Here is a 22,845-nt window from a genome sequence, read left to right on the forward strand (position 1 = left end):
CAGACCCCGCCCCCGGAACCCCAGCTGCCGCCGGCCTTAAAAGGGCGACGCCACTGTGGCGCTGGCTACCACAGTTAAAAGGGCAGTGCCGCCGAACTACCGTTTTCCGACAAACCAGAGGGCAGGTTCACTGCGTAACCCACAGCTTTCTGAGGACCCTCACGCCAGGCATCCCACCCCACAGGTGACAGGAACTGAGGGGAGAAACAAAACCGACATAACAAGTGGGGAGTCCCAGGGTGGATCCCCAAACTGGGCCCGGCGCAGTCTTTCCTGCTCTGTCCCTCCTTCAGCCTCTCCCTCTCCCACAGTCCAGCGGCCCCAGAGTAGGTTGACCGTCCGCCGATTGGCTGCGTCTTTCCGGCGCTCCCTCCCCCGGCCGCTGGAGGGCGCGGGAAGCCGGCTGGGGCCGCCCGCCGATTGGCTGCGTCTTTCCGGCGCTCCCTCCCCCGGCCGCTGGACGGCGCGGGCAGCAGGCTGGGGCCGCAAGCTGATTGGCTCCTCTGGAAAGCCACAGGGCGCGAGCGAGGGTAGTAGGGTCTGCGCCTACAGGCTTTCAGCGGCTGACTTTTCAAACAGTTTGTGTCAAGGCTGTGCCAAGATAACGCCCAGATTTCTTCTTTAACAGCAGCCCCTCCTCAATTCAAGGAGCTCACCATCTGACTGAGATTAAGGTCCAGATTTCCCAAATTTCTTTGCCCGGGAGTGGGTGGGGGTGGGTGGTAGAGGACCCTAAAAGTGAGGTGAGGGAGGGTAAATACCTAAGCAGGGACTGTCATTTATTTGTTTGAAATTTATCTTGTTTTTAAAATGGGAATTTTTAAACCGTGAGCCAGCCAGGTGAAAGCAGGGAAGTTGCAGGTTGAGCAAAGTCTAAGAAATACCGGGAAATCCTGTTTAAAGGCTCCCTCCCCCCCAACACTCATTCCAGGAGGTGGAAGCTAGCGGATTAGGAGTTTATGCTTCAGCCTAGAAGCGAGGAAATGGTTTCCTTGGGTTTTCCAGAGGAGACCTGGCTGGTCTCAGCCTCTTAAGTGGCTGGGATTTACACACTTGAGCCTCCATGCTGGTCTGACATTTAATTCTCTCTCACTCTCTTTTCCTTCTCCTCCTTTCCCTCTTCCTCCCTCCCTCTCATTTCTATTGTTTTGTTTTGTTTTTGTTGTTCGATACTGGGCCTTTCTCTGTACCCCTGGTTGTCCTGGAACTTGTAGACAAGGCTGGTGTTGAACTCAGATGTTTGCCTTCCTCTGCCTCCTGAGTGCTGGAATTAAAGGCATGCGCCACCATTGCCCAGTTTGCGTTTTATTTTTATGACATTTTCTTGTTTGCGCTAATGAAAAGGTTAAAAGATGAATGTTCATATACAACCTCTCAAATGAAGTGGTAGCTTTCCTGTGGCATCACGGACGTGTCTTGCCCCTTCACCCCTTTGCTTAGAACCAGCTTGAGAAATGGAAGAAATTAATTAATAAATTAATTATTACTCAGTACCCAAATATCTTAGCCCCTTTTGCAAATGACCTTAGGCCCCCAGCTTCAGCTACTTATGCCATTGCAGCTCAGTCTGAGTCCCCAGGGCTTCCCTGCCCATTTGATTTCTAGTCTGACTCAGGTATTTTCATAATTAACCCCCTCCTTTCACCCCATCTGCGATCTGCCATCAGCCCTTCCTCAGCTGATAGTAACGTTTGGATATGGCAGTTTAAGAAGCCCATTAATTGTAGTATGGAAATCCTGATGTCAGTCATATACATAATCCCCTGCTCAGCCAGCCTAGAAGCTCATCTCTGCATCCCAACCCTTTTTTCTTCCTAAGTTTCAATGTAAGTTTTGATGACTGTATCCAACTAAACCCTTTGTGTGAGGTCTGGTGGCTGAAGTCTGTAGTCACAGCACTGAGGGAGCAGAGGCAGAAGAATCTTCACAAATTCAAGGTCACCATGGGCTAGATTTGGCATTTCAGGCCAGCCAGGGCTACTCAGGAAGACCTGTCTAAAAAGAAACAAACAAACAGAACAAACAACAACAACAAAAAAAAAACAGGAACAGAAATGTCTTTGCTATGTGGGTTTTTTTTTTTCTCTGATTTGTTTTAACCTTTAAAAATGGTATTTGTGTGCCAGGTGGTGGCGATGCACACCTCTATCCCAGCACTCAGGAGGCAGATCTGAGTTTGAGGCCAGCTTGGTTTAACAGAGTAAGTTCTAGAACAGCCAACAGCACACAACAGAGAAACCCTGTCTTGAAACAAACAAAAAAGGGATATTTGTGTGTGAGAGGGGTGTGTGTATCTCACCAATGGAGGCAAGAGGAAGAGGGCCTCCTCTCCCCTGGGCTGGAGTTAGAGGGGCTATGGGCTCTGAATGTGGATGCTGGGAAGCACCAAACTTAGGTCCTCTGGCAAACAAAAGGCACTCTTTAATCTCTTTAATTGTTTTTATTGAGCTATTTATTTTTCTCCACTCCCCTTCTTTCCTCCCCTCTTCGCTTCTACCCTCTCCTGTGACCCCTTATGCTCCCAATTTACTCAGGAGAGCTTGCCTTTTTTTTCTTCCTATGCAGATCCCTGTATGTCTCTGTTAGGGTCCCCATTGTTGTGTAGGTTCTCTGGGGTTGTGGACTGTAGGCTGGTTTTTTTTGCTTTATGTCTAAAAGCCACTTATGAGCGAGTACATATTTGTCTTTCTGGGTCTGGGTTACCTCACTCAGTATAGTTTCTTTTCTAGATCAATCCGTTTGCCTGCAAAATTTAAGATGTCGTTTTTTTTTTTAACCACTGTGTAGTACTCCATTGTGTAAATATACTACATTTTCTTTATCCATTCCTTGGTTGAGGGGCATCCAGGTTGTTTCCAGGTTCTGGCTATTACGAGTAATGCTGCTAGTTGAGCACATCGTTGAGCACCAGAAAGCACTCAACTGCTGAGCTTCTCCTGCCCATTTGGCCCATCTTTCATTTTCTTACTTCCTAAGCATTTCATAACTTTTCAGTTTTGAACATCCTAGTCTTATTAATGTAAGTATTGTCTATGTCACAGGACTGCAGAGATGGCTCAGTGAGTAAGAGGGCTTGCTGCTCAAGCAAGAAACCTCAATTCAGATCCCAGCACCCACTCAGACAGCTGGTGTGACCTCACACTAACCTGAAATCCCAGTGCTATGGAGGATAGAGACAAGAAGACCCCGGGTCAGTGAGAAACCCTATCTCAAAGGAATACAGCGGAGGGTGGTAGATCCTCTGTTTGCTCATCTGTGGGTTAGGTTCTGGTTGGTGCAAGTATCAATATTTTTGAGAGACCTTCCTTGAAGTATAAAAAGATAGCTGGGCATGGTGGCATATGCCTTTAATCCCAGCACTTGAGAGTAGAGGGAGGTGAATCTCAGTGAGACAGAGGCTAACCTGGTTTACATAGTGATTCCAGGACAGACAGAGCTACATAGGAAACTCTCAAAAATACAAAAACAGGGCTGGAGACATGGCTCAGACGTTAAGAGCATTGCCTGCTCTTCCAAAGGTCCTGAGTTCAATTCCCAGCAACCACATGGTGGCTCACAACCATCTGTAATGAGGTCTGCTGCCCTCTTCTGGCCTGCAGTCATATACACAGACAGAATATTGTATACATAATAAATAAATAAATATTAAAAAAATACAAAAACAAAGCAAAACAAAAAACAGGCAAATAAACAACCAGAATAAAACAAAAAGCACAAGAAACACAGTGTCCATAAAAACACAAAATTGGAAACCATAATATAAAAGTAAAAGTCCTGGAAGGTAAAAAGTTCCCAGACAAAGCAATATAAGAAAATATTTCTGAAAATACCACTGAGTTCATTTTTCATAGGCCATGTATTGCTGAATACAGGGTTTGGCCTTAAGTGTGGTTTGTATCCCCAGTGAGGCTCCATTGGAGAAGCTGATCTTTCCTCTGTGAGCAGTTGTCAGCTGGAGATGGGAGCTTGTGTCCACTTCCCCTCTCAGTGCGGGGACCTCATCCAGCTCGGACCTGTGCAGGCCCTGTACTTGCTGCTATAATGTGTGAGTTCCTATGTTCCTCAGTCTCCTTGTGTCTAGAAGACACGCTTTCCTTGATGATGTCTGTCCCCTCTGGCTCTTAAAAATCTTTCAGCTTCCTCTACTCCACTCTCCATGCCCATCTCTTCTTGCATGTGGCTCTACAGTTCTGAGTTTCCCACATGAATTAAAGTTGTGGAGCTGGAGAGGTCAGTGCTTAAGATCTCTTGCAGAGGACACAGGTTTAGTTCCCAGCAACCGTCAGTTACTCCAGTTTCAGGGGATCTGGTGCTCTCTTCTGACTTCCTTAAACACAGAACTAATGTACATGCATGTACCTGGAGGCAAAACACCTGTCCACATAAAATAAAAATAAATAAAATTGTACTTACTGATGTTTTTTGCATTCATCCTAAAATATTGAACATGACAAGACTACAGTTCTTATCCCTTAGAGCAGTAGTTCTCAACCTTGATGTTGTGGCCCCCCAACCATAAAATTATTATTGTTACTTCAGAACTATAATTTTGGTACTGTTGTAAATTGTAATGTACATACCTGACATGTAGAATATCTGATATGTGACCCTGTAAAAGGGTCATTTGACTCCTCCCCCCACAAAAGGATTACAGCTCACAGATTGAGAACCATGGCCATAGAAATTTGGAGAAATGCTAATAACCAAACTTTGGAAACTGTTTATGAGACAGGGTCTCCCTGGATGGCCTGAAACTAGCTATGTAGACCAAGCTTTTGAAGCCAGAGATTATCCTTACTTCAGTCTTCTGGGATTAAAGATGTGCACCACCATGAAAATGAAAAAAAATCGCGTTTTTGAAATGATTTCTTTATTAATTTTCAAGTGTTTGGATGCTCAATGAAGATTCTCTGAAGTCTGCTTTTGGAATCAAAGAGCATGGATCCCAGCAGTGACTACCATTTCCTCAACCACATTCTGTGGAGAAGAGTGAAGCTCACATTGGTTTCTGGCATCTTTGAGGGCGTGCTCCAGCATGTGGACCCTAACAAGATTGTTGTCCTAAAACACGGTTTGGTTCTCTTTGCCATCTTCCTTTGCCTTCTTAAGGGATTAGCAGCTGTGTGTGGGTGATGACTGTGGGCAGCATTAGTAGCTGAGAAAGTAGTAGTGTTTCTGTTTTAAGAATGGTCTGAGAAAATATTAGAATACTCTTCCCTAGCTGAGCAACATGGCTGCCCATATTGACCAGTCCTCACTTGTATAACTCTCGCTGACATAGTGGAAATTTCTTTCTTATTATTTCTTTAGTGTGTGTGAGTGTTTGGTCTGCATGTATGTCTGTCTTATGCATGCTCGGTATCCATAGATGTCATAAAAGACATAGGACCCCTGGAGTTACAGATGGTTATGAGTTGTTACGTGGGTGCTGGGAGTCAAACCCAGGTCCTCTGGAGCAGCATTCAGTGCTCTGAACTGCTGAGCCGTCTCTCCAACCCTGAAGGTGTTAATTTTCAACATATAGTTTTTAAAAATTGGGGACTTCTGTTAATTATTTATATGAATATTGAAATTAATCTTGTTATTAAAATTTCTTTTGGCTTCAACAAAGGGGGAAAAAATCATAGATGTAAAGGATTAATTTGTTTCAGACAAAAAGAAGTCCAGAAGTCAGGAGTCCAGGGCCAGCCTCAACTACATAATGAGTTTGAAGCCAGCCCGGAATGTGTGAGAACTGTGTCCGTGTAGCTCAGTTGGTGGAGTTCTTTGCATAACACACGAAGACCTGAGGTTCAAACCCTAGCCTCACATAGGGCAGCTGTAGTGGCACATGGCTTTCTGTTTTATTTTGTTTTGTTTGTTTGTTTTGATACAGGGTTTCTCTATGTATCCCTGATTGTCTTGAAACTCACTCTGTAGACCAGGCTGGCCTCGAACTCAGAGTTCCACCTGCCTCTGCCTCCCGGGTCCTGGGATTACAGGCATGCACTGCCATTGCCGGGCTGGCACATGTCTTTAACCCCAGCAGTTGGGAATTTTTTCCTTTTAGTTTCTTCTCTTTTTTTCTTTTCCTTTTTTTGGCAGGGTCTCATTATATAGCCTTGACTGGCCTGGAACTTGCTATTTAGACCAGGCTAGCCTGGAATTCAAGAGATCTACCTGGCTCTGCCTTCCAAGTTCTGGGTTTAAAGGTCTGTAACCATTATACCTGACTCTCTATAAGGTTTTTTGTTGTGTTGTTGTTTTTGTTTTTAGAACATTCTGTTTATTATTCAGCTGTAGGGTGTAGCTTTGTAATTTAACTGACTCTACATTTCTCTGGGAAAGAAAAGATTTTTTTTTGTTTTGTTTTTGTTTTTCAAGACAGGGTTTCTCTATGTAGCCCTGGCTGCCCTGGAACTCCCTCTATAGACCAGGCTGGCCTGGAACTCATAGAGATCTGCCTGCCTCTGCCTCCTGAGTACTGGGATTAAAGGCGTGCAACACCACCATCTGGTGGCAGGAGTTTTTAAAGGTTTATTTATTATGTATACAGTGTTCTGCCTGTTTGTATGCCCGCAGACAAGAAGTCAGAGAGACTTCCCACTTTCTTGCAGTTTGGGGAAGTAGTGTGCAGTAGTAACCAGATGGGTTATTTTCTATTGCAGTGAAGAACGTAGAGACAGGCCGGAGTGTCCCAGGAGTGAAGATGTTTTTTGGACATGAGATTTTGAATGGTAAGTTTTGTGTTCCCTGATCGCTGATTGCAATCTGCCATAGAAAACTCATTTCTCTGCCTCATTCAGGCATTTGAAAGAAAATAGGATTGGTCTTATCTTTAGTGCTGTATATTTGAATTTTCTTTTTCTACTTTCAACCCATTTATAGTGTGCAGTTGAGCACGGTGTATGAGTGTGGTGGAGTGGCTAGTAACTTTCCAAGCGGAAACTGTTGAAAATCTTCTGGTTGTTTTTCAGTGGAACTAATGGATGAAGCAGAACAAGGTGCATCGGGGGAAAAGGCGTCTTCCACTAGGTATTACAGGATAGTTTTTCTCTGTGAGGTTTTCCAGGTGAGCACAGTAGAGGAGAAAGACTTAAATCTAATCCACTAGCAGCTTACTTCTCAAATGGTCTAAGGAACTAAAACAAGCTTGCCAGCGTGGCTGTCTCTAGATGGCGCCTCCAGCAGTACTTGTTGCTGTTAGTGGGTAGGGAGGTCTGTTACAAAGGACAAGTTCACCTGAATGGGATTGTTTTGTGAGGATAGCATGAACGCAGAAAAGGCTGGAATGGAGAAAACGAAGGACGAAGACCTAACAGTGTGTGAGCCTGCTTCACCTCTGCCAGAGGCACCAGCCAGCTCTCTGCTCAGCGACCTCAAATACTGCCCATCAGGTGGGTACTAGAACTCTAAATTTGCTAGGCTGCTTTTATTGTGCCTCACAATAAAAATTGTGAATTAAGGCAAGTATTATAAATTGTGTGTTTAGTTGACATGGAATGCGTAGTGTGTGCCAGGATTAGGAATGCTACCCTCACTGAGCTCTGATACCAAGATGCTAAATAAGATGGGTGAGTGGGTATGTGTGGCACTGCATCTGCCATCCCACCACTAAGAGGTAGGAGAAGAGGACCAAGAGTTCAAGGATAGAACTGGCTACATAGCAAGTTTGAGGACAGCCTCAAACTTGTCTCAAACACTGTCTCAAAAAAAAATTAAAAATAAGTAAAATATATAGAATGCTAGTACTCTACCAGCAAATGCTGAGATAGAGAAATAGCAGGCCAGTAAGCTTGTGGGTCATGTGCTTTCAGAGGTTCTGAGTGTCTGGGGCAGGTCTTCCTGAAGTAGTGACATTTGCATAAAGGCCTGAAGGAGAGGAGGCACCGAGCTATTGGATGTCAGAGGAAGTTCTCTTTGTCTTGTTTTGAGTCACAGTCTAGTCACAGATAGGCCTGGCCACTGTGGTACATCTTACATAGTCCAGGTATGCATCAGTTTCCAAGCAGTATGATTAAACAAGTGTCAACGCTCCAGGGCTTCCGTACACAAACCTGGCTGCCCTGGAGCTCACTGTGAGAATCAAGCTGGCCTTAAACACAGTGTAAATTGGTTAGTTTTTGTTGTTTTGTGATAGGGTCTCACTCCTGTAGCCTAGGATTCATTCTGTAACCCAGGCTAGCCTCAAACTCTCAACAATCTTGCCTGGGCCCTTAGGGACCAAGATTATAGGCTAAGGCGAGACTGAACTACAGAGACCAACACACAAACAGAAAAAATCTAGACAGCTTTGTGAAGAAATAATTTTTTCTTTTTCATTTTTCGATCTCACGCTGTAGTCTAGGATAACCTGGAACTCAAGGCAGTCCTCCTGCCACAACCTTCCAAATCCTAAGATAACAAGTAAGGGCCACCGTGCCTGATCTTGCTTCTCAATGATGTGTGTGTGTGTGTGTGTGTGTGTGTGTGTGTGTGTGTGTGTGTGTGTGTGTAGTAGTTTTTTGAAACAGGGTTTCTTTGTTTCTTTGTGTAGCCCTGTCTGTCCTGGAACTCTATACATCAGGCTGACCTGCCTCTGCCTCCCGAATGCTGGGATTAAAGGCATGCGCCACCACTGTCCAGCTTATGCTTTAAATTTTCGGTTACATTTTATTTGTGTGTGGGGATGTATGTGCGTCATGACATGCATGTGGTGGCAAAAGAGCCAACTTGAAGGAAGGGTCTCTCCTTCCGCTGTGTGGGTCCTGTATTGAAATCCAGCTGTCAGGCTCTGCAGTGAGTGCCTTCACCAAGTGAACCATCTCTTGTCCTTGAAATACTTTCAACCAATAAGGACAATGCCCTAGACTCTAGTGGTAGTGGTAGAGCAGGTAGAAGTGCTGCACTTGAAGACGTGTGTTAAAGGTGGCGCTCATGGAGTGTGCTGACAAGGTAGATAGATGGGGTGAGAGGATAAAGAAGAATCAAAGAACCTCAGCATCTGCGAATATGAAGGGAGTCGTGTAAACTAAGGTGAGAAGACTTTCATGTAGAAAAGGTTTTGGAGACCCAAACATAAGTCCATTGAATTAATCAGGGTTCTCTATAGGAACAGAACCAATGGATATGAGAGAGAGGGAGGAGAGGGGGAGGGGGAGGGGGAGAGAGAGAGAGAGAGAGAGAGAGAGAGAGAGAGAGAGAGAGAGAGAGAATATGAATTTGTTAAGTTAGTAACAACAGCTAAATCACACCTGAGAAGTTGGGAACCCCGTAGTTACTAATTCCATTAAGTTAAATGCCTCTGCAGTGGAGTATACAATAGCTTTGTCTCGCTGGTTTGAGGGGGTGGCAGTCTACAGAGCAGGGGGCCTCAGCAGTCCCAGTCTGCGGCTGGAAGCCCAGGAGTTTCCTGGTGAGCCTCTGGTCTGCTAGTCCATGACGAAAGCTTGGAAACACTGGTTCTGATATCAGCGAAGGAATCGGCAGCAGCAGCAGCAACAGGGTACACAAACACAGTAGCAGGAGGGAAGACCAAGCCAGCAAAAGACCAAATAATATCCTGTCTGACATAACGCTTTTTCTCTGGACTGCTACCAGAAGATCCCACTACAATTGGTGGGCCTTCCTCCATCAGTCAAGGCAATGAGGACAGTTGTTTGGTGAAATGCTCCACTCAGGTGATTCTAATCTGTGGCAAGTTACACTAAAACCAACCGCAGCATTCAGCTTGGTTCATTTCAGTTTGAATAAAAGGCCAGGTTGCCAGCACTCAGGTGATACATTCCTGGGAAGACTGTAAGTGGAGGACAGCATGGGCTACACAGTGAGGGCCTGTCTCCAAAAATACAAATGTAGCCTAGAGGGAATGATATGGAGAGAGAAGTCAACCAATAGACTGTTTTTAAAACCTTGAGACCCGCTGAAGTCACCAAGAGAGCAAAAGAAGGATTGGAGAGATGGCTCAGTGGTTAAGAGCACCCGTTGTTCTTCCAGAGGACCAAGGTTCAATTCCTAGCACCCACATGATAGCAACTCACAACTGACTATAATTCCAGTTCCAGGGGATCTGATACCTTCACACTAATGCATATAAAATAAAAGTTAAATAAATTATTAAAAATAAATGCAAAAGAAGAGGAGGATTGTTGTCCTTGCACTAGAAAGATTAGGAAATAAAGATGTGTTTGTGTGTCTGTGTGCATGTGTGTGTGTATATGTATGTATGCACACCTGTGAATGCATGTATGCACACTCTGGCTCTTGTGGAAGTCAGAGAACAACTTTGAAAGTTGCTTCTTGCCTTCCACCATGTTGGCCCTGGGGATTGAACAGATCACCTGCTGCCAAGCCTTTAAACTAAATGAACTATCTATCTTAGTTTGAGTTTCTATTGCTGTGAAGAGACACCATGACCATGGCAACTTTTATAAATGAAAACATTTAATTGAGGTGGCTTGCTTACGGTTCAGAGGTTCAGTCCATTATCATCATGGCGGGGAGCATGGTGGCATGCAGATAGACATGCTGCTGGCTACATTTTTAATCAGAAGGCAACAGGAAGTGGACTGGGACACTGGGAGTGACTCAAGTCCTCTGGAAAAGCAGCAGAAACTCTTAACCATTGAGTCGCAGTGCCAGTTTGAGTGAGAACGCCCCCAGTAGCCTCGTGTATTTGTGCACTTAGTCCCCAGTTGAATTGTTTGGAAGGATTAGGAGGTGTGGCCTTGTTGGAGGTGTGTTTGTAGGGGAGGGCTTTGATGTTTTCAAAGCCCATACCAGGCGCACTGTCTCTCTCTGCCTGCTGCCTGTGGATCAGAATGTAGAATGCTCAGCCACTGCTCCAGCTCCATACTGCTGTGCTTCCTGCCATGATGACAATGGACCAAGCCTCCTGTTAAATGCTTTCTTTTATAAGAATTTGGTTGGTCATGGTGTCTCTTCACAGCAGTAGAGTAGCAACCATATCCAAGACAGCCACTAAAATTCAACTTAATTCAACTCTTGAGCTGAATTAAGGTAGTTAATAGTGCTCATTGCTATTGTTTCTGCTACATTGCTGTGTGCTCCAGGACAGCTGACCCAGAGCCTCTGGGCAGTTCGGTCTCTAGCGCCCATCGCCCTTTAGCTATCCTGTAGCTCAGGATACGATACTTTCCTCATGTTAACCATGACCAGGGTTCCATCCCCATTATCACTAGATGGGTACACTGGGGAAATAGAGGCAGGAAGATCAGAAGTTCAAGGGCATTCTCAGCTACTTAATAAGTTCAAGGCTAGCCTGAACTGTGTGAGACCTTATCTCAAAAAAAAAAAAACCAAATCATAGTAATTATCAAGACTTAAAAACTCCAACAGTGTGTGTATTATTCCTTTTCCAGGACTCGTTTATTTTAAACTATTACTTTTTATTGTGAAATATCTTTTTTAAAATAATTTATTTTTATTTCATGTGCTTTAATGTTTTAGCTGCATGGATATAAGTGTAAAGGTATTGGATCGCCTGAAACTGGAGTTACAGGCAGTGATGAGCTGCCTTGTGAGTGCTAGGAATTGAACCTGGGTCCTCTGGAAGAGCAGCCAGTACTCTTAATCACTGAACCATCTCTCCAGCCCCCATGAAATATCTTTTTAACGTGCTTGACTTTGGCAGGCAAGATGGGTCAATGGGTAAAGATGCTTGCTGGGTGGTTTAGGTTCAATTCCTAGAACCCACATAAAGGTAGGAGAGAGAAAACCAGCTCTACCAAGTTGTCTTCTGACCTCCACGTCCATGTGAGCATATGTGCACACACTGTACACACCATACACGTGCATACATAATAATCAACCTTTACAGAACAGCCTCAAGGTATTCATATGTAAACTAGGAAGAGAGAATCAGCGCTAGCTTATGACAGGAAATGATGAGACCGTCCAGTTTGTAAGATTATCCTTGGTGGGACTCTGGTTTCTTCTCAGTTGACAAAATAAGACAGTAATTAGTACTCACTGTGTTTAATGTGTGAGGACTGGTTAGGTGATAAGGAGTATGTCTAAAATTAACAAGAGGGCTATTCTCTTGTCAAGGAAGAGAGATACATCCCATGCCATCCTTCTCTTGTAGAGGAAGAGGAGGTGACATACACCGTTGTTGATCAATTCCAACAGAAGTTTGGTGCTGCAGTAAGTACTATCAATCATTTACAATATGGTCTTCTTTATAGTTATCATGTCTGTGTCTTACAAATTGATTTTAAGGTCTTTGATGTTTTCCCTATGAACAGAGTATTTTAAACAGTATTTAAAATATTGTATTTGTGTGTATGGGTGTTTCATTTACATGTATGTCTGTGCCCATGGAGTCCAGAGGACAGCATCAGATCTTCTGGGACTGGAGTTACCGATGGCTGTGAGCTGCCATCAAACCCAGATCCTCTGCAAGGGCAGTCAGCATTCAACCGCTGAACCATCACTCCAGCCCTTTGGTGGTTTTAAAATTTACTTGTGTGTGTGTGTGTATGTATGTGCAAGCATGAGTGCCATGGCATGTGAGTCGAGGTCATCAGACTCGCATGGCAAGCACTTTTACCCACTGAGCCATCTCACTGGCCTTATTTACTTGTTTTTGAGAGAGGCTCTAGCAAATAACCCATGCTCGTCTTGAATTCAGATCTACTCCTATCTATCTCAGCCCCTTTAGAGTAAGAGTATAGGGGTGTACCACCATGCCAGGCTAGCCAACATTTTAGGGACAGCAATTGGATTTATTCATTCATTTATTTATTTATTTATTTATTTATTTATTGTTTTTCAAGACAGCATTTCTCTGTAACCCTGGCTGTTCTAGAACTCTCTCTCTGTAGACCAGGCTGGCCTCAAACTCAAGCCTGCGTGGGCCTCCCAGCTGCTGGAATTAAAGGCATGTGTCCCCATGCTGGAATAGCAATTTGATTTTTGAGACAGAGTCTCATGTACCCCATGCAGCCTCAAATTTCCTATATAGCTGAGGTTGATCTTGAACTCTTGACCCTCCTGTCGGCATCCCCGTGGATTACAGGAGACATCACCTCACCCAGCTCCTCACTCACATCTTCAAAGGACTACTCCAGATGTTATTATCTCAATGAATTTGAGAAAATGAAGTAAATGTGCTCATGTCCACAGATGGACTTCAGGAGAGTCGCTGACATTTCTGTTGTATATAAACTTAGAATTGGGGTACATGGATCATTTTATTTGTTATTGGTTCAGAGACAAAGTCTTCATAATTTTCTCAGCCTGTCCTCCTACTCAGTCCTGCCCTAGCTTTCACAGTAACTGGGAAGACAGATGGACACCCTCCATGCCTGTCATATATATGTCTTTAAAGGGAGATCTGACTTTTTGCAGACTTTTTTTTTTTTTTTTGGTTTTTCGAGACAGGGTTTCTCTGCAGCTTTAGAGCCTGACCTGGAGCTAGCTCTTGTAGACCAGACTGGTCTCAAACTCACAGAGATCCGCCTGCCTCTGCCTCCCGAGTGCTGGGATTAAAGGCGTGCGCCACCACTGCCCGGCCATTTGCAGACTTTTTTCATTAGCATTTAGGGTCTTAGTGATTTATCTTACAGTTATGTATTTATACTTTTTCCAAAATTGAGTAGCAAATGTGTTTAGTGGTAATTTATATGTATAAGTGAAACAAACTCTGGTTTGTGTTAGTCAAAGCTGGAAATTTAAAATGATGGGGAAATAATGCCCAGAGGTAGTGGTGCACACCTTTAATCCCAGCACTCAGGAATCAGAGGCAAGTGGATCTCTGAATTTGAGGCCGGCCTGGTCTACAGAGTAAGTTCCAAAACAGCTCAGGCTACACAGAGAAACCCTGTCTTGGGGGAAGGAACAACAACAAAACCATGATCCAGGAGCTGGGAAGACACCTTCATCAACAAAATGCCTGCTGTGCAAGCATGAAGGCCTGGGTTCGTATCCCCAGCACTGAAGTAAAAGCAGGGAGCATGAACATCTGTACTCTCAGACAGAGACAGGAAAGTCTCAGCTAGTCTACCCAAATCAGTGAGTTCCATGTGCAGTGAAAACCTGTCTCAAAATATAAGGTAGGAGGAAGTGACTAAGGAAGACACCAGACATGGATCTCTGTCCTCCACATGAATGTGTACACACATACTCACAAGTGAACATGTTCACAGAGGGGAGGGGGAGGGGGGAAGAGAGAGAGAGAGAGAGAGAGAGAGAGAGAGAGAGAGAGAGAGAGAGAGAGAGAGAGAGAGAGGGAGAGAGAGGGAGAGAGAGAGAGAGAGAGAGAGAGAGGGAAGGAGGACCCCTAAGTTGGGTGTTTGGTACATTCCTATGATCTCAATATTTGGGGATAGAAACAGAATACTCAGGAGGATAAGACTAGCTTGGGCTATGTGGCTTAGTTGGACACCAAGCTGAAGGTATATGAAACCCCATTTTTTATTTGGTTATTTATTATTTTGAGTCAGGGTTTCTCTGTGTAGCCCCAGCTATCCTAGAACTCGCTCTATGGACCACATTGACTTTAAACTCAGATCTGCATGCCTCTGCCTCTCAAGTGCTGGTAGTAAAGGTGTGCGCCAGCCACCCTGACCCCTCAAATCCAGTATTTATTACCATCAAGTTATGGTTGTTAGCCTCAAAATATCATGAAAGATGTTTATTCCCCCCTCCCACACACACACCCTTTGAAACAAGGTTTCTCTGTGTAGCCTTGGCTGACCTGGAACTCTGTAGACCAGGCTGGCCTTGAACTCATGCTCCTTTTCTTAACAGATGCTCCACATCAAGAAGCAGAGTGTCCTGAGTGTGGCTGCAGAAGGAGCTAATGTGTGTCGCCATGGGAAACTCTGTTGGCTTCAGGTGAAACATCTTTTTTTAAAAAAAATAATTTTATGGTTTATTTAACTTTATTTTATTTGCATTGGTGTGAAGATGTCAGATCCCCTGGAACTAGATCTTCAGACAGTTGTGAGCTGTCATGTGGGTGCTGAGAGTTGAACCCCGGTCCTCTGGAAGAGCAGTCAGTGCTCTTAAGCACTGAGCCATCTCTCCAGTCTGAAAGATCTTTTCTTTTTTTTTTTTTTTTTTTTTTTTTTTTTTTTTTTTTTTTTTTTTTTTTTGGTTTTTCGAGACAGGGTTTCTCTGCAGCTTTAGAGCCTGTCCTGGAGCTAGCTCTTGTAGACCAGGCTGGTCTCGAACTCACAGAGATCCACCTGCCTCTGCCTCCCGAGTGCTGGGATTAAAGGCGTGCGCCACCACCGCCCGGCTGAAAGATCTTTTCTAAACTGAAGTGTTTTCTTTGGTTTTGCTTCTGGCATGGTGTTATGGAGCCTAGACTGGCCTTGAACTCTCTTGTGTATCTGCTAGCCTTTGAACCTCGTTCATTATCTACTTCCCAAATGCTCAGTATATGTGTATGTGTGTATGTGTATAGACACAAATATATGTATATGTGTAAATATGCATGTACACATATATGGATACACTGATATGTACATACATACGTACATATACATATACTATATACATGTATATTGGTGTAAATGGAAGTTTCTGGCCCACCTGGTCCCACAGCTGTTCAGTCCCAAAGAAACACATGGAAGCTTATGTTAATTATAAAGTGTTTGGCCTATTAGCTCAGGCTTATTATTAGCTAGTTCTTACAACTGAAATTAACCCATAATTCTTACCTATGTTTAGTCACATGGCTTGGTATCTTCCTCAGTAAGGCACTCTCATCTTGCTTCCTCTCCTTCTGGATGGTGTCTGCATCTCTGCCTTTCCTCTTTCTAGAATTTTTTATAGTCTATTTGCCCCACCTGTATTTCCTGCTTGGCTACTGGCCAATCAGCATTTTATTAAACCAAAATGAGTGACAAATCTTCACAGTGTATTATCCCACAGTATATTGGTTGTTCTGGAACTTACTCTGTAGACCAGCCATGAACTCAGAGATCTGCCTGCTTTTGCCTCCCAAGTACTGGTATTAAAGGCATTAGCCACCGCCACCCAGCACTGTGTTTATATATTTTTAATAGTTTTTCTGTCACTTAAGAACCCACTTAGAATATCCATTATTGGTTTCCTTTTTTCCCCTGGCAGTGCTGGGGTTGTACCCTATATCCCAGTTAAGCCTAGATAAGCACTCTTTCACCCAGGCCAGTGGGTATTGGAAAGATGGATCAAGGGTAAGAGCTCTTACTATTCTTGCAGAGGAACTTGGTCAATTCTCAGCCTCCCACCCCATGGTAGCTCACAACTGCTTGTAACTTCAATTCCATGGGATCAAGTGTCCACTTCTGACCCTGGAGAAAACCAGGCATGTGTGTGGTGCAGACATACATGAGGCATAACATCCATACACATATTTAAAAAATTAAAAATAGCTGGGTAGTAGTGGTGAATGCCTTTAATCCCAGCACTCTGGAGGCAGAGGCAGGTAAATCTCTGAGTTCAAGGCCAGCTTGGTCTACACAGTGAGTTCCAGGACAACCAGAGCTACAGAGAGAAGCCCTGCCTCAAAAAAAAAAAAAAAACAAACAAAATTTTAATGTACATGTATCTGTATTTGTTTTAGGGGCAGAGCAGTATTGGAATGTGCCACAGCATGTGTGGAGGCCATTGGACAATTTGCAGGTGTCAGTCTCTTCTTCTGTCCTGCCTGAGTTTGTCCTCTGGGCTTCATGCACATGCACACACATGAAGAAATGCATACACACACACACACACACACACACACACACACACACACACACAGAGTATTTGATATTCAGGGAAGGTGTAAGGTGTTTCCAAGGCCTACCCCTGTTTATTGGTGGTTGATGACTCCTGGGAGCGAGAGTAGCTTTTCTACAGGAGTGGGAGGGCCTGCCTACCCCAGTGGATGGCTCCTGGGAGCGAGAGCAGCTTTCCTGTAGGAGTGGGAGGTCCTTCCTTCCCCAGTGGATGGCTCCATGCTCCAGTGTATACAGGCCACACTAATTTGATTCGGTGGGTTAAATAAAAAACAAAAAAGGAGGACATGAAGTTGTGAGGGTGTTCTGGGGGAGTTGGAGATGAAGATTAAGGGGTAAATATGACCAAGATACATTGCATACATATATGAAATGTTGAAAGAATAAAGAATAAATATCATAAGTGATAGAAGTGAATACATATATTTATCTTGTTTACTGTATCTTAAAAGAACAAGACAAACCCCACAAAGCTTTCCTGGTTGACACAGCCAGTTTACTTGTTTACCCTTTTCTTTCCTTCTGAAAATCCTAGTAATTGTGCCTTTAATCTTATTTATTGCAGTATCTGGATCAAAGATATCAAAATCAAATCAGAGATAAAACCAGAACTTCACTCATATTAAGCAAACACCCTACCACACAGCCACCCCTAAGCCTCATTGTGTCACTTGAATGACTGCTGCCAGCTTAACCGTGAGGATGCTCACCACTTTCATCTGTGCCCTGTGCTTTTGGTCCTCAGATGGCCTCCTCTGGTCTTTCCTCATCCCATGTTGTCTGTTGTAGGTGGCCACAAACAGCCGAGTTTACTTGTTTGATATTTTCCTTCTGGGAAGTCGTGCCTTCAACAATGGGCTTCAGATGATCTTAGAAGACAAGAGAATCTTAAAGGTGGGCATAGACGCTGATTCCTGTAGAAATGAGGTTAGCGGCCAGGTTCTAATGACTCTGTCTCCATCTTCTGACTCCTAGGTCATCCATGATTGTCGATCACTGTCTGATTGCCTGTCTCATCAGTATGGAGTCATGCTGAACAATGTCTTTGACACACAGGTATGAAGAGGATGCTGGAGTCAAGCCAGCACTCATGGATCCTAGTAGACAAGATTCCCATCTAACAAATGGCAGTGCCAAGTGTGGTGCACGTGTCTTTACTCCAGTGTCGGAGGAACAGAGGCAGGTCGTGGTCTACAGAGCGAGCTCCATATCATCCAGTGCTACACAGGGAGAGCCTTAAAAAAAGATTGAGCCTGTTTTTCCTGGCCTATTCCTGCCTGTGTCTCACATGGATTACGATGTAACTTGTGAAAACTATAAAAATTGTGTAAGAAGTTACTTAGATTCATTTGAGAGAAAGTCTTCTGTTTCTGTCTAGAATTGTAAAAGTAGGCAGGAGGCTGTGTATGCCATGACATTCAGAAACTTAGGAAATGTGAGGCCGTTCAGAAGTCTGATGTGGAGAGTTAATACGAAGTGAAAAAGCACATCTCTCCTCTATCACGTGCTTACCTCAGGGGTGTAGGTTGTTGAGGCTATTACACCCCTTAAAAAACCACATTTATGGAGCTAGCGAGATGTGGCTTGAATTCTAATTGTTCTTAATAATAAAAACCCAGAGTCAGATATTAGGGGGTGAAAATTGAGAGATCAGAGAAACAGTGCAGCCAGCCACTAGAGAGACCGTTTATTTCTGCTGAATCCTCAGGCCAAAAGGGCGATCCTATCCTCAGACTGCATCTGTCTCCACCAAACCTCAGACTGCACTGAGCTCCTGTCTCTTTCCTCCTTATATTCCTCTCTCCACCGAGATATATACTCCTGTCTCCAGCCCCCTAGTGCTGGAATTAAAGGCGTGTGATCCCAAGTGCTGGGATCACCTTTATGTGAGTTCTGTTTCTTTTAGAGACTATATCATTTTTGTGTAGCCCAGGGTGGCCTTGAACTAACAGAAATCCATCTGCCTCTGTCTCCCATGTCCTGGGATTAAGGGTGTGCGCCACCACTGCCTAATCTCTAGTGGTTTAGCTTTGCACTCTGATCTTCAGGCATCGTGAACCACAAACAAAAACTCACAACAATGAGATGGCTTAGTGGTTAAGAGCACTAGTGGCTAGTGCAGAAGACCTGAGTGTGTTCCCAGAACCCACATATCCATCATCCAGGAGAATGGATGCTCTCTTCTGACCTCTGCAGGTACCAAGTGTATATATGTTACACACACATGCACACAAGCAAACACATATAAAACAAAGTAAATAAAGTATTTCTTAAAGATGAAAAAACCCTATCTGGCTCAAGATAATAACTTGATGAAATCTGACTTGAATCCTGCAAGGGACCTGAAGGAAATGAGAAATTCCTTGCCTAGCCCTACACCCAAACTCAACTGGTTTCTGATTTGACCCTGAAAGCACTAAAACCACCTCCTGGCTCTACTGTATTTTTCAGTAGCTAGTAGCTACATACATCCATTGTTTGTGACTTTGTTCTCTCTCTTCAAAGTATGTCATTCTGTAGGTAGGAAGCAGGAGGATTCAGGATTTCAAGGCCAGTCTCAGCTACATAGTGAGTTCAAGGCCAGCCTACACCACATAAGGCTCTGTCTCAAAAAACTTTTTAAAAAAGTATGTGTGTAAGCCGGGCGGTGGTGGAGCACGCCTTTAATCCCAGCACTCGGGAGGCAGAGGCAGGCGGATCTCTGAGTTCGAGGCCAGCCTGGTCTACAAGAGCTAGTTCCAGGACAGGCTCTAGGAACTACAGGGAAACCCTGTCTCGAAAAACCAAAAAAAAAAAAAAAAAAAAAAAAAAAGTATGTGTGTGCAATTCACGTGCATGGCTTGTGCAATACTGGATAAACAGTTCATCAGTTAAAAATGCTTGCTGTAGCCAGACGGTGGTGGTCGAAGCAGGCGGATCTCCACCGCCATACAGAGAACCTTGTTTCAAAAAAACATAGTTCAAGGCCAGCCTGGTCTACAGAGTGAGTTCCAAGACAGCCAGGATTGTTACACAGTGAAACCCTGCCTGAAAAATAATGAATAAACAAACAAACAAATAAATAAATAAATAGAAAAGAAAAAACAAGACAAAAATGTTTGCTGTATAATGACGAGGATTGGGATGGAATCCCAGCACCCACAACAAGCTGAGTGTCCCCACAAACACCTGCAATGCCAGTTCTGAGGGAGGCAGAGACAGCAAGCTCACTAAGGCTTGCTGACTTTCAGCCTAGCTGAGAAAACACAAGTCCCAGGTTCAGAAAGAGACCCTGTCTCAGAAGAATAGGCAGAGAGTGAATAGGTAGTGTCTTCTTCTGACCTTCACTTGCACACATTGATGCAAACATCTGTACACACATGTGCACGCACTCACATAGAGACATGCATGTACATAAACAGTACGAGAGGTGGCTCTGGCTCAGAGCGTTTGCTTCTCTTGCAGAAGACATAAGTTTGGCTCCTAGCAACCACATAGAGGGCCCTCTTCTAGCCCTCTCAGGCAACAAGTGTTTAGTGCACATACATACATGCAGGAAAAATGCTCATACACATGAAATAAAAATAGATACATCTTTTTAAAATTAAACCTCAGGCCATGAGTGGTGACTGTCTTTAATCCCAGCAATTGAGAGGCAGAGGCAGGTGGATCTCTGACTTTGAGGCCAGCCTGGTCTACAGAGTGAGTTCCAGGACAGCCAGGGCTACACAGAGAAACCCTGCCTCATCCCCACCCCACCCCCACCCCAAAAAAGAGGAAGAAAAAGAAAATTTAAAAAAAAAGCAGGGCTGACAAGATGTCTCACTAGGTACTGGCATTTTCTGCCAATCCTGAGCACAGTTTCGACGACTCACATGACAAAAGGAGAGAAACAACTCCCACAAGTTGTCTCGTGGCCTTCACAAGCGCAAGATGGCAACCTGTGTCCCGTGCAGATGGATAGATAAATGTAATAAAAATACAGAAGTAAAGAACGGTGTCATCCACTGCTGTCATCGTCACCTCTGCAGCAGTGAAGTCTCCTCTGTGTCTTTAGAAGAGCAAGTGTCAACTGAGTATGACGGCACAAGCCCACAGCTCTAGCCCGGGGAAACTGAGGGCAAGCCTTGGTTGCATGGTTCTAAGCCATTTTGGGCTACATTTTGAGACCCTGTCTCAGAACAAAACATGTAATTTTATTTAGGACCTACTCAAATGATTCAAGATAATTCATATTAAGAACATAATGAGATTCTAGGGACTAAGAAATTGATTTGTGGCCTGGAGAGATGACTTAGAGGTTAAAAGCATTGACTGGTCTCCCAGAGGTCCTGAGTTCGATTCCCAGCAACCATCACCACCATCTATAATGAGATCTGGTGCCCTCTTCTGGCATACAGGCATACATGCAGACAGAACCCTATACATAATAAATAAATAAATCTTTAAAAAAGAAGTTGATTTGTTTTATTTTGTCTGTTTAAAGACAGGGTCTCACCCAGACTGGCACCAACCTGAGGATGACCTTGAAGTCCTGATTCTCCTGCCTCCACCTCCGAAACACGGGGATTACTGGCAAGCTCCACCATAGCCAGCATAGACATTGAGAGTGTGGAGTCATTATTCAGCCTGTGGCACCCAGATAAACTGTTGTTGCAACTTCTTAAAATACCTGTATTTGTGATATGTGTGCATGCTCTGTGTGGGTGCAGACACAAAGGGACCGTGTGCACATGTAGCAGTCAGGAGACAACCATGGAGATGGGTCCTTGCTTTCTGCTGTTCACCACTGCATATACCAGGCCTGTGAGCTTTTGGGAATCCTCCTGCTTCTGCCTCCTCTCTTGCCCTAGGAGCACTGGGATTACAGATAGAAACCCTACCTGCCATGTTTTGCTTTATGTGGATTCTAGGGATCTGATTGAGAGTGTCACACATGCATGGCATGTGCTTTACCCACTGAGCCATCTCTGACCCAATATAGCAATTCTTACTTTTATTCACGTTCCTTACCAAAATGTTGCCAGAGTGGCTGTTAAGTAATAAACATAGTTCTTGAGCAGCTAGCTTTGCTGCCTTTGTCCTGCCTACTTTCCTTGCTGTATATTCAGTAAACTTACTTTTTCTAATCTGAAGAAAAAATTCTTAAATTCTTTTGTTTCCCATTCTCTAAAGGCACCAATGTGTAATAACAAAAAGATAAAATAGACAATGCAGAGATGTGATCTCCTAGTTTATTATTTTCTTTTCAAAATAAATTGACTGACATACTTAAATTTACCTATGGCATCTATGGCATGACCTCCGGGAAAATGGTATTTAAAGATATCTAGATCTCTCTCTCTCTCTCTCTCTCTCTCTCTCTCTCTCTCTCTCTCTCTCTCTCTCTCTTTTTCTCTCTCTCTCTCTCTGTGTGTGCCTCTGTCTGTTTCTGTTTCTTTCTCATCTCATGTAGTCCAGGCTGGCTTCCAATTTCCCATGTCTTAGATGATGATCCTCTTGCTGGGGTGGAGCCCAGGGCCTGGGGCATGCTAGGCAAGCGTGGCACCAGCAGAGCTATGTCCCAGCGCTTACAGGGAAGTCTCTCACTGTATTAGTTTTCTGTGTGTTGATTAATCTTTGTTTGTTGTAGGTGTGGGATTGATTGTTTTCTGTTTCATGCCTCAGGTAGCAGATGTCCTTCAGTTTTCCATGGAAACAGGTGGTTTCCTTCCAAACTGTATCAGTACTTTGCAGGAGAACTTAATCAGACACCTTAAAGTTGCCCCTAAATACCTCTCCTTTTTAGAAGAGAGACAAAGATGTATTCAGGTAAGTATTAAAAGATGTGTCATTTAAGTTTGCAGGTGTGGTCTGCACAGGACTGTTAGCCTATTTGATAAGAAAAGTGATAGATGCCATGTAAAAATGGGCATTGCCAGAATCTAAGCTGTGCCGGTGAGGAACAGTTTGTGGTTTCAAGTGGATAAAAACCAGAATTCAGATTTGTTGATTATAGATTAAAAGTACTCTGAAATATATTTTCAAATTGGGATGGGGGGAGATTTTTATGGAAATTCGAATTCATTGGAACCAAAATCATCTTAGTTGCTTTTCCCAAAGATATACAAATTTTCCTTAGTGCATGTTTTAGGGTTCTTTTGTTGTGATGAGACGCCATGACCACATGACCACA

The 22,845-nt window shown here is 43.9% G+C and overlaps 1 protein-coding gene across 6 annotated transcripts in view; it reads left to right on the top strand.

The window, feature by feature from the left end:
• The first annotated feature begins 84 nt into the window (after positions 1 to 84).
• Exd1 (exonuclease 3'-5' domain containing 1) overlaps positions 85 to 22,845 on the top strand; it is a 28,459-nt gene continuing 5,698 nt past the window's right edge. The window contains exons 1-11 of one of the 6 annotated variants that reach the window (XM_038329502.1): positions 165 to 184; positions 2,127 to 2,200; positions 4,886 to 5,071; positions 6,648 to 6,716; positions 6,957 to 7,014; positions 7,249 to 7,376; positions 12,065 to 12,123; positions 14,731 to 14,817; positions 17,481 to 17,585; positions 17,667 to 17,747; positions 22,338 to 22,481. In XM_038329502.1, the coding sequence (XP_038185430.1) occupies positions 4,939 to 5,071; positions 6,648 to 6,716; positions 6,957 to 7,014; positions 7,249 to 7,376; positions 12,065 to 12,123; positions 14,731 to 14,817; positions 17,481 to 17,585; positions 17,667 to 17,747; positions 22,338 to 22,481 (864 nt within the window). In that variant the 5' untranslated portion in view covers positions 165 to 184; positions 2,127 to 2,200; positions 4,886 to 4,938. Of the gene's footprint in view, positions 185 to 512; positions 675 to 2,126; positions 2,201 to 3,904; positions 4,046 to 4,885; positions 5,072 to 6,647; positions 6,717 to 6,956; positions 7,015 to 7,248; positions 7,377 to 12,064; positions 12,124 to 14,730; positions 14,818 to 17,480; positions 17,586 to 17,666; positions 17,748 to 22,337; positions 22,482 to 22,845 lie in introns of those variants that run through there. The other 5 variants (XM_038329501.1, XM_038329500.1, XM_038329504.1 and 2 more) reach the window with 5 other exon arrangements.

This window comes from Arvicola amphibius, chromosome 5, assembly GCF_903992535.2.
Source record: "Arvicola amphibius chromosome 5, mArvAmp1.2, whole genome shotgun sequence".
NCBI classification, from domain to species: domain Eukaryota; kingdom Metazoa; phylum Chordata; class Mammalia; order Rodentia; family Cricetidae; genus Arvicola; species Arvicola amphibius.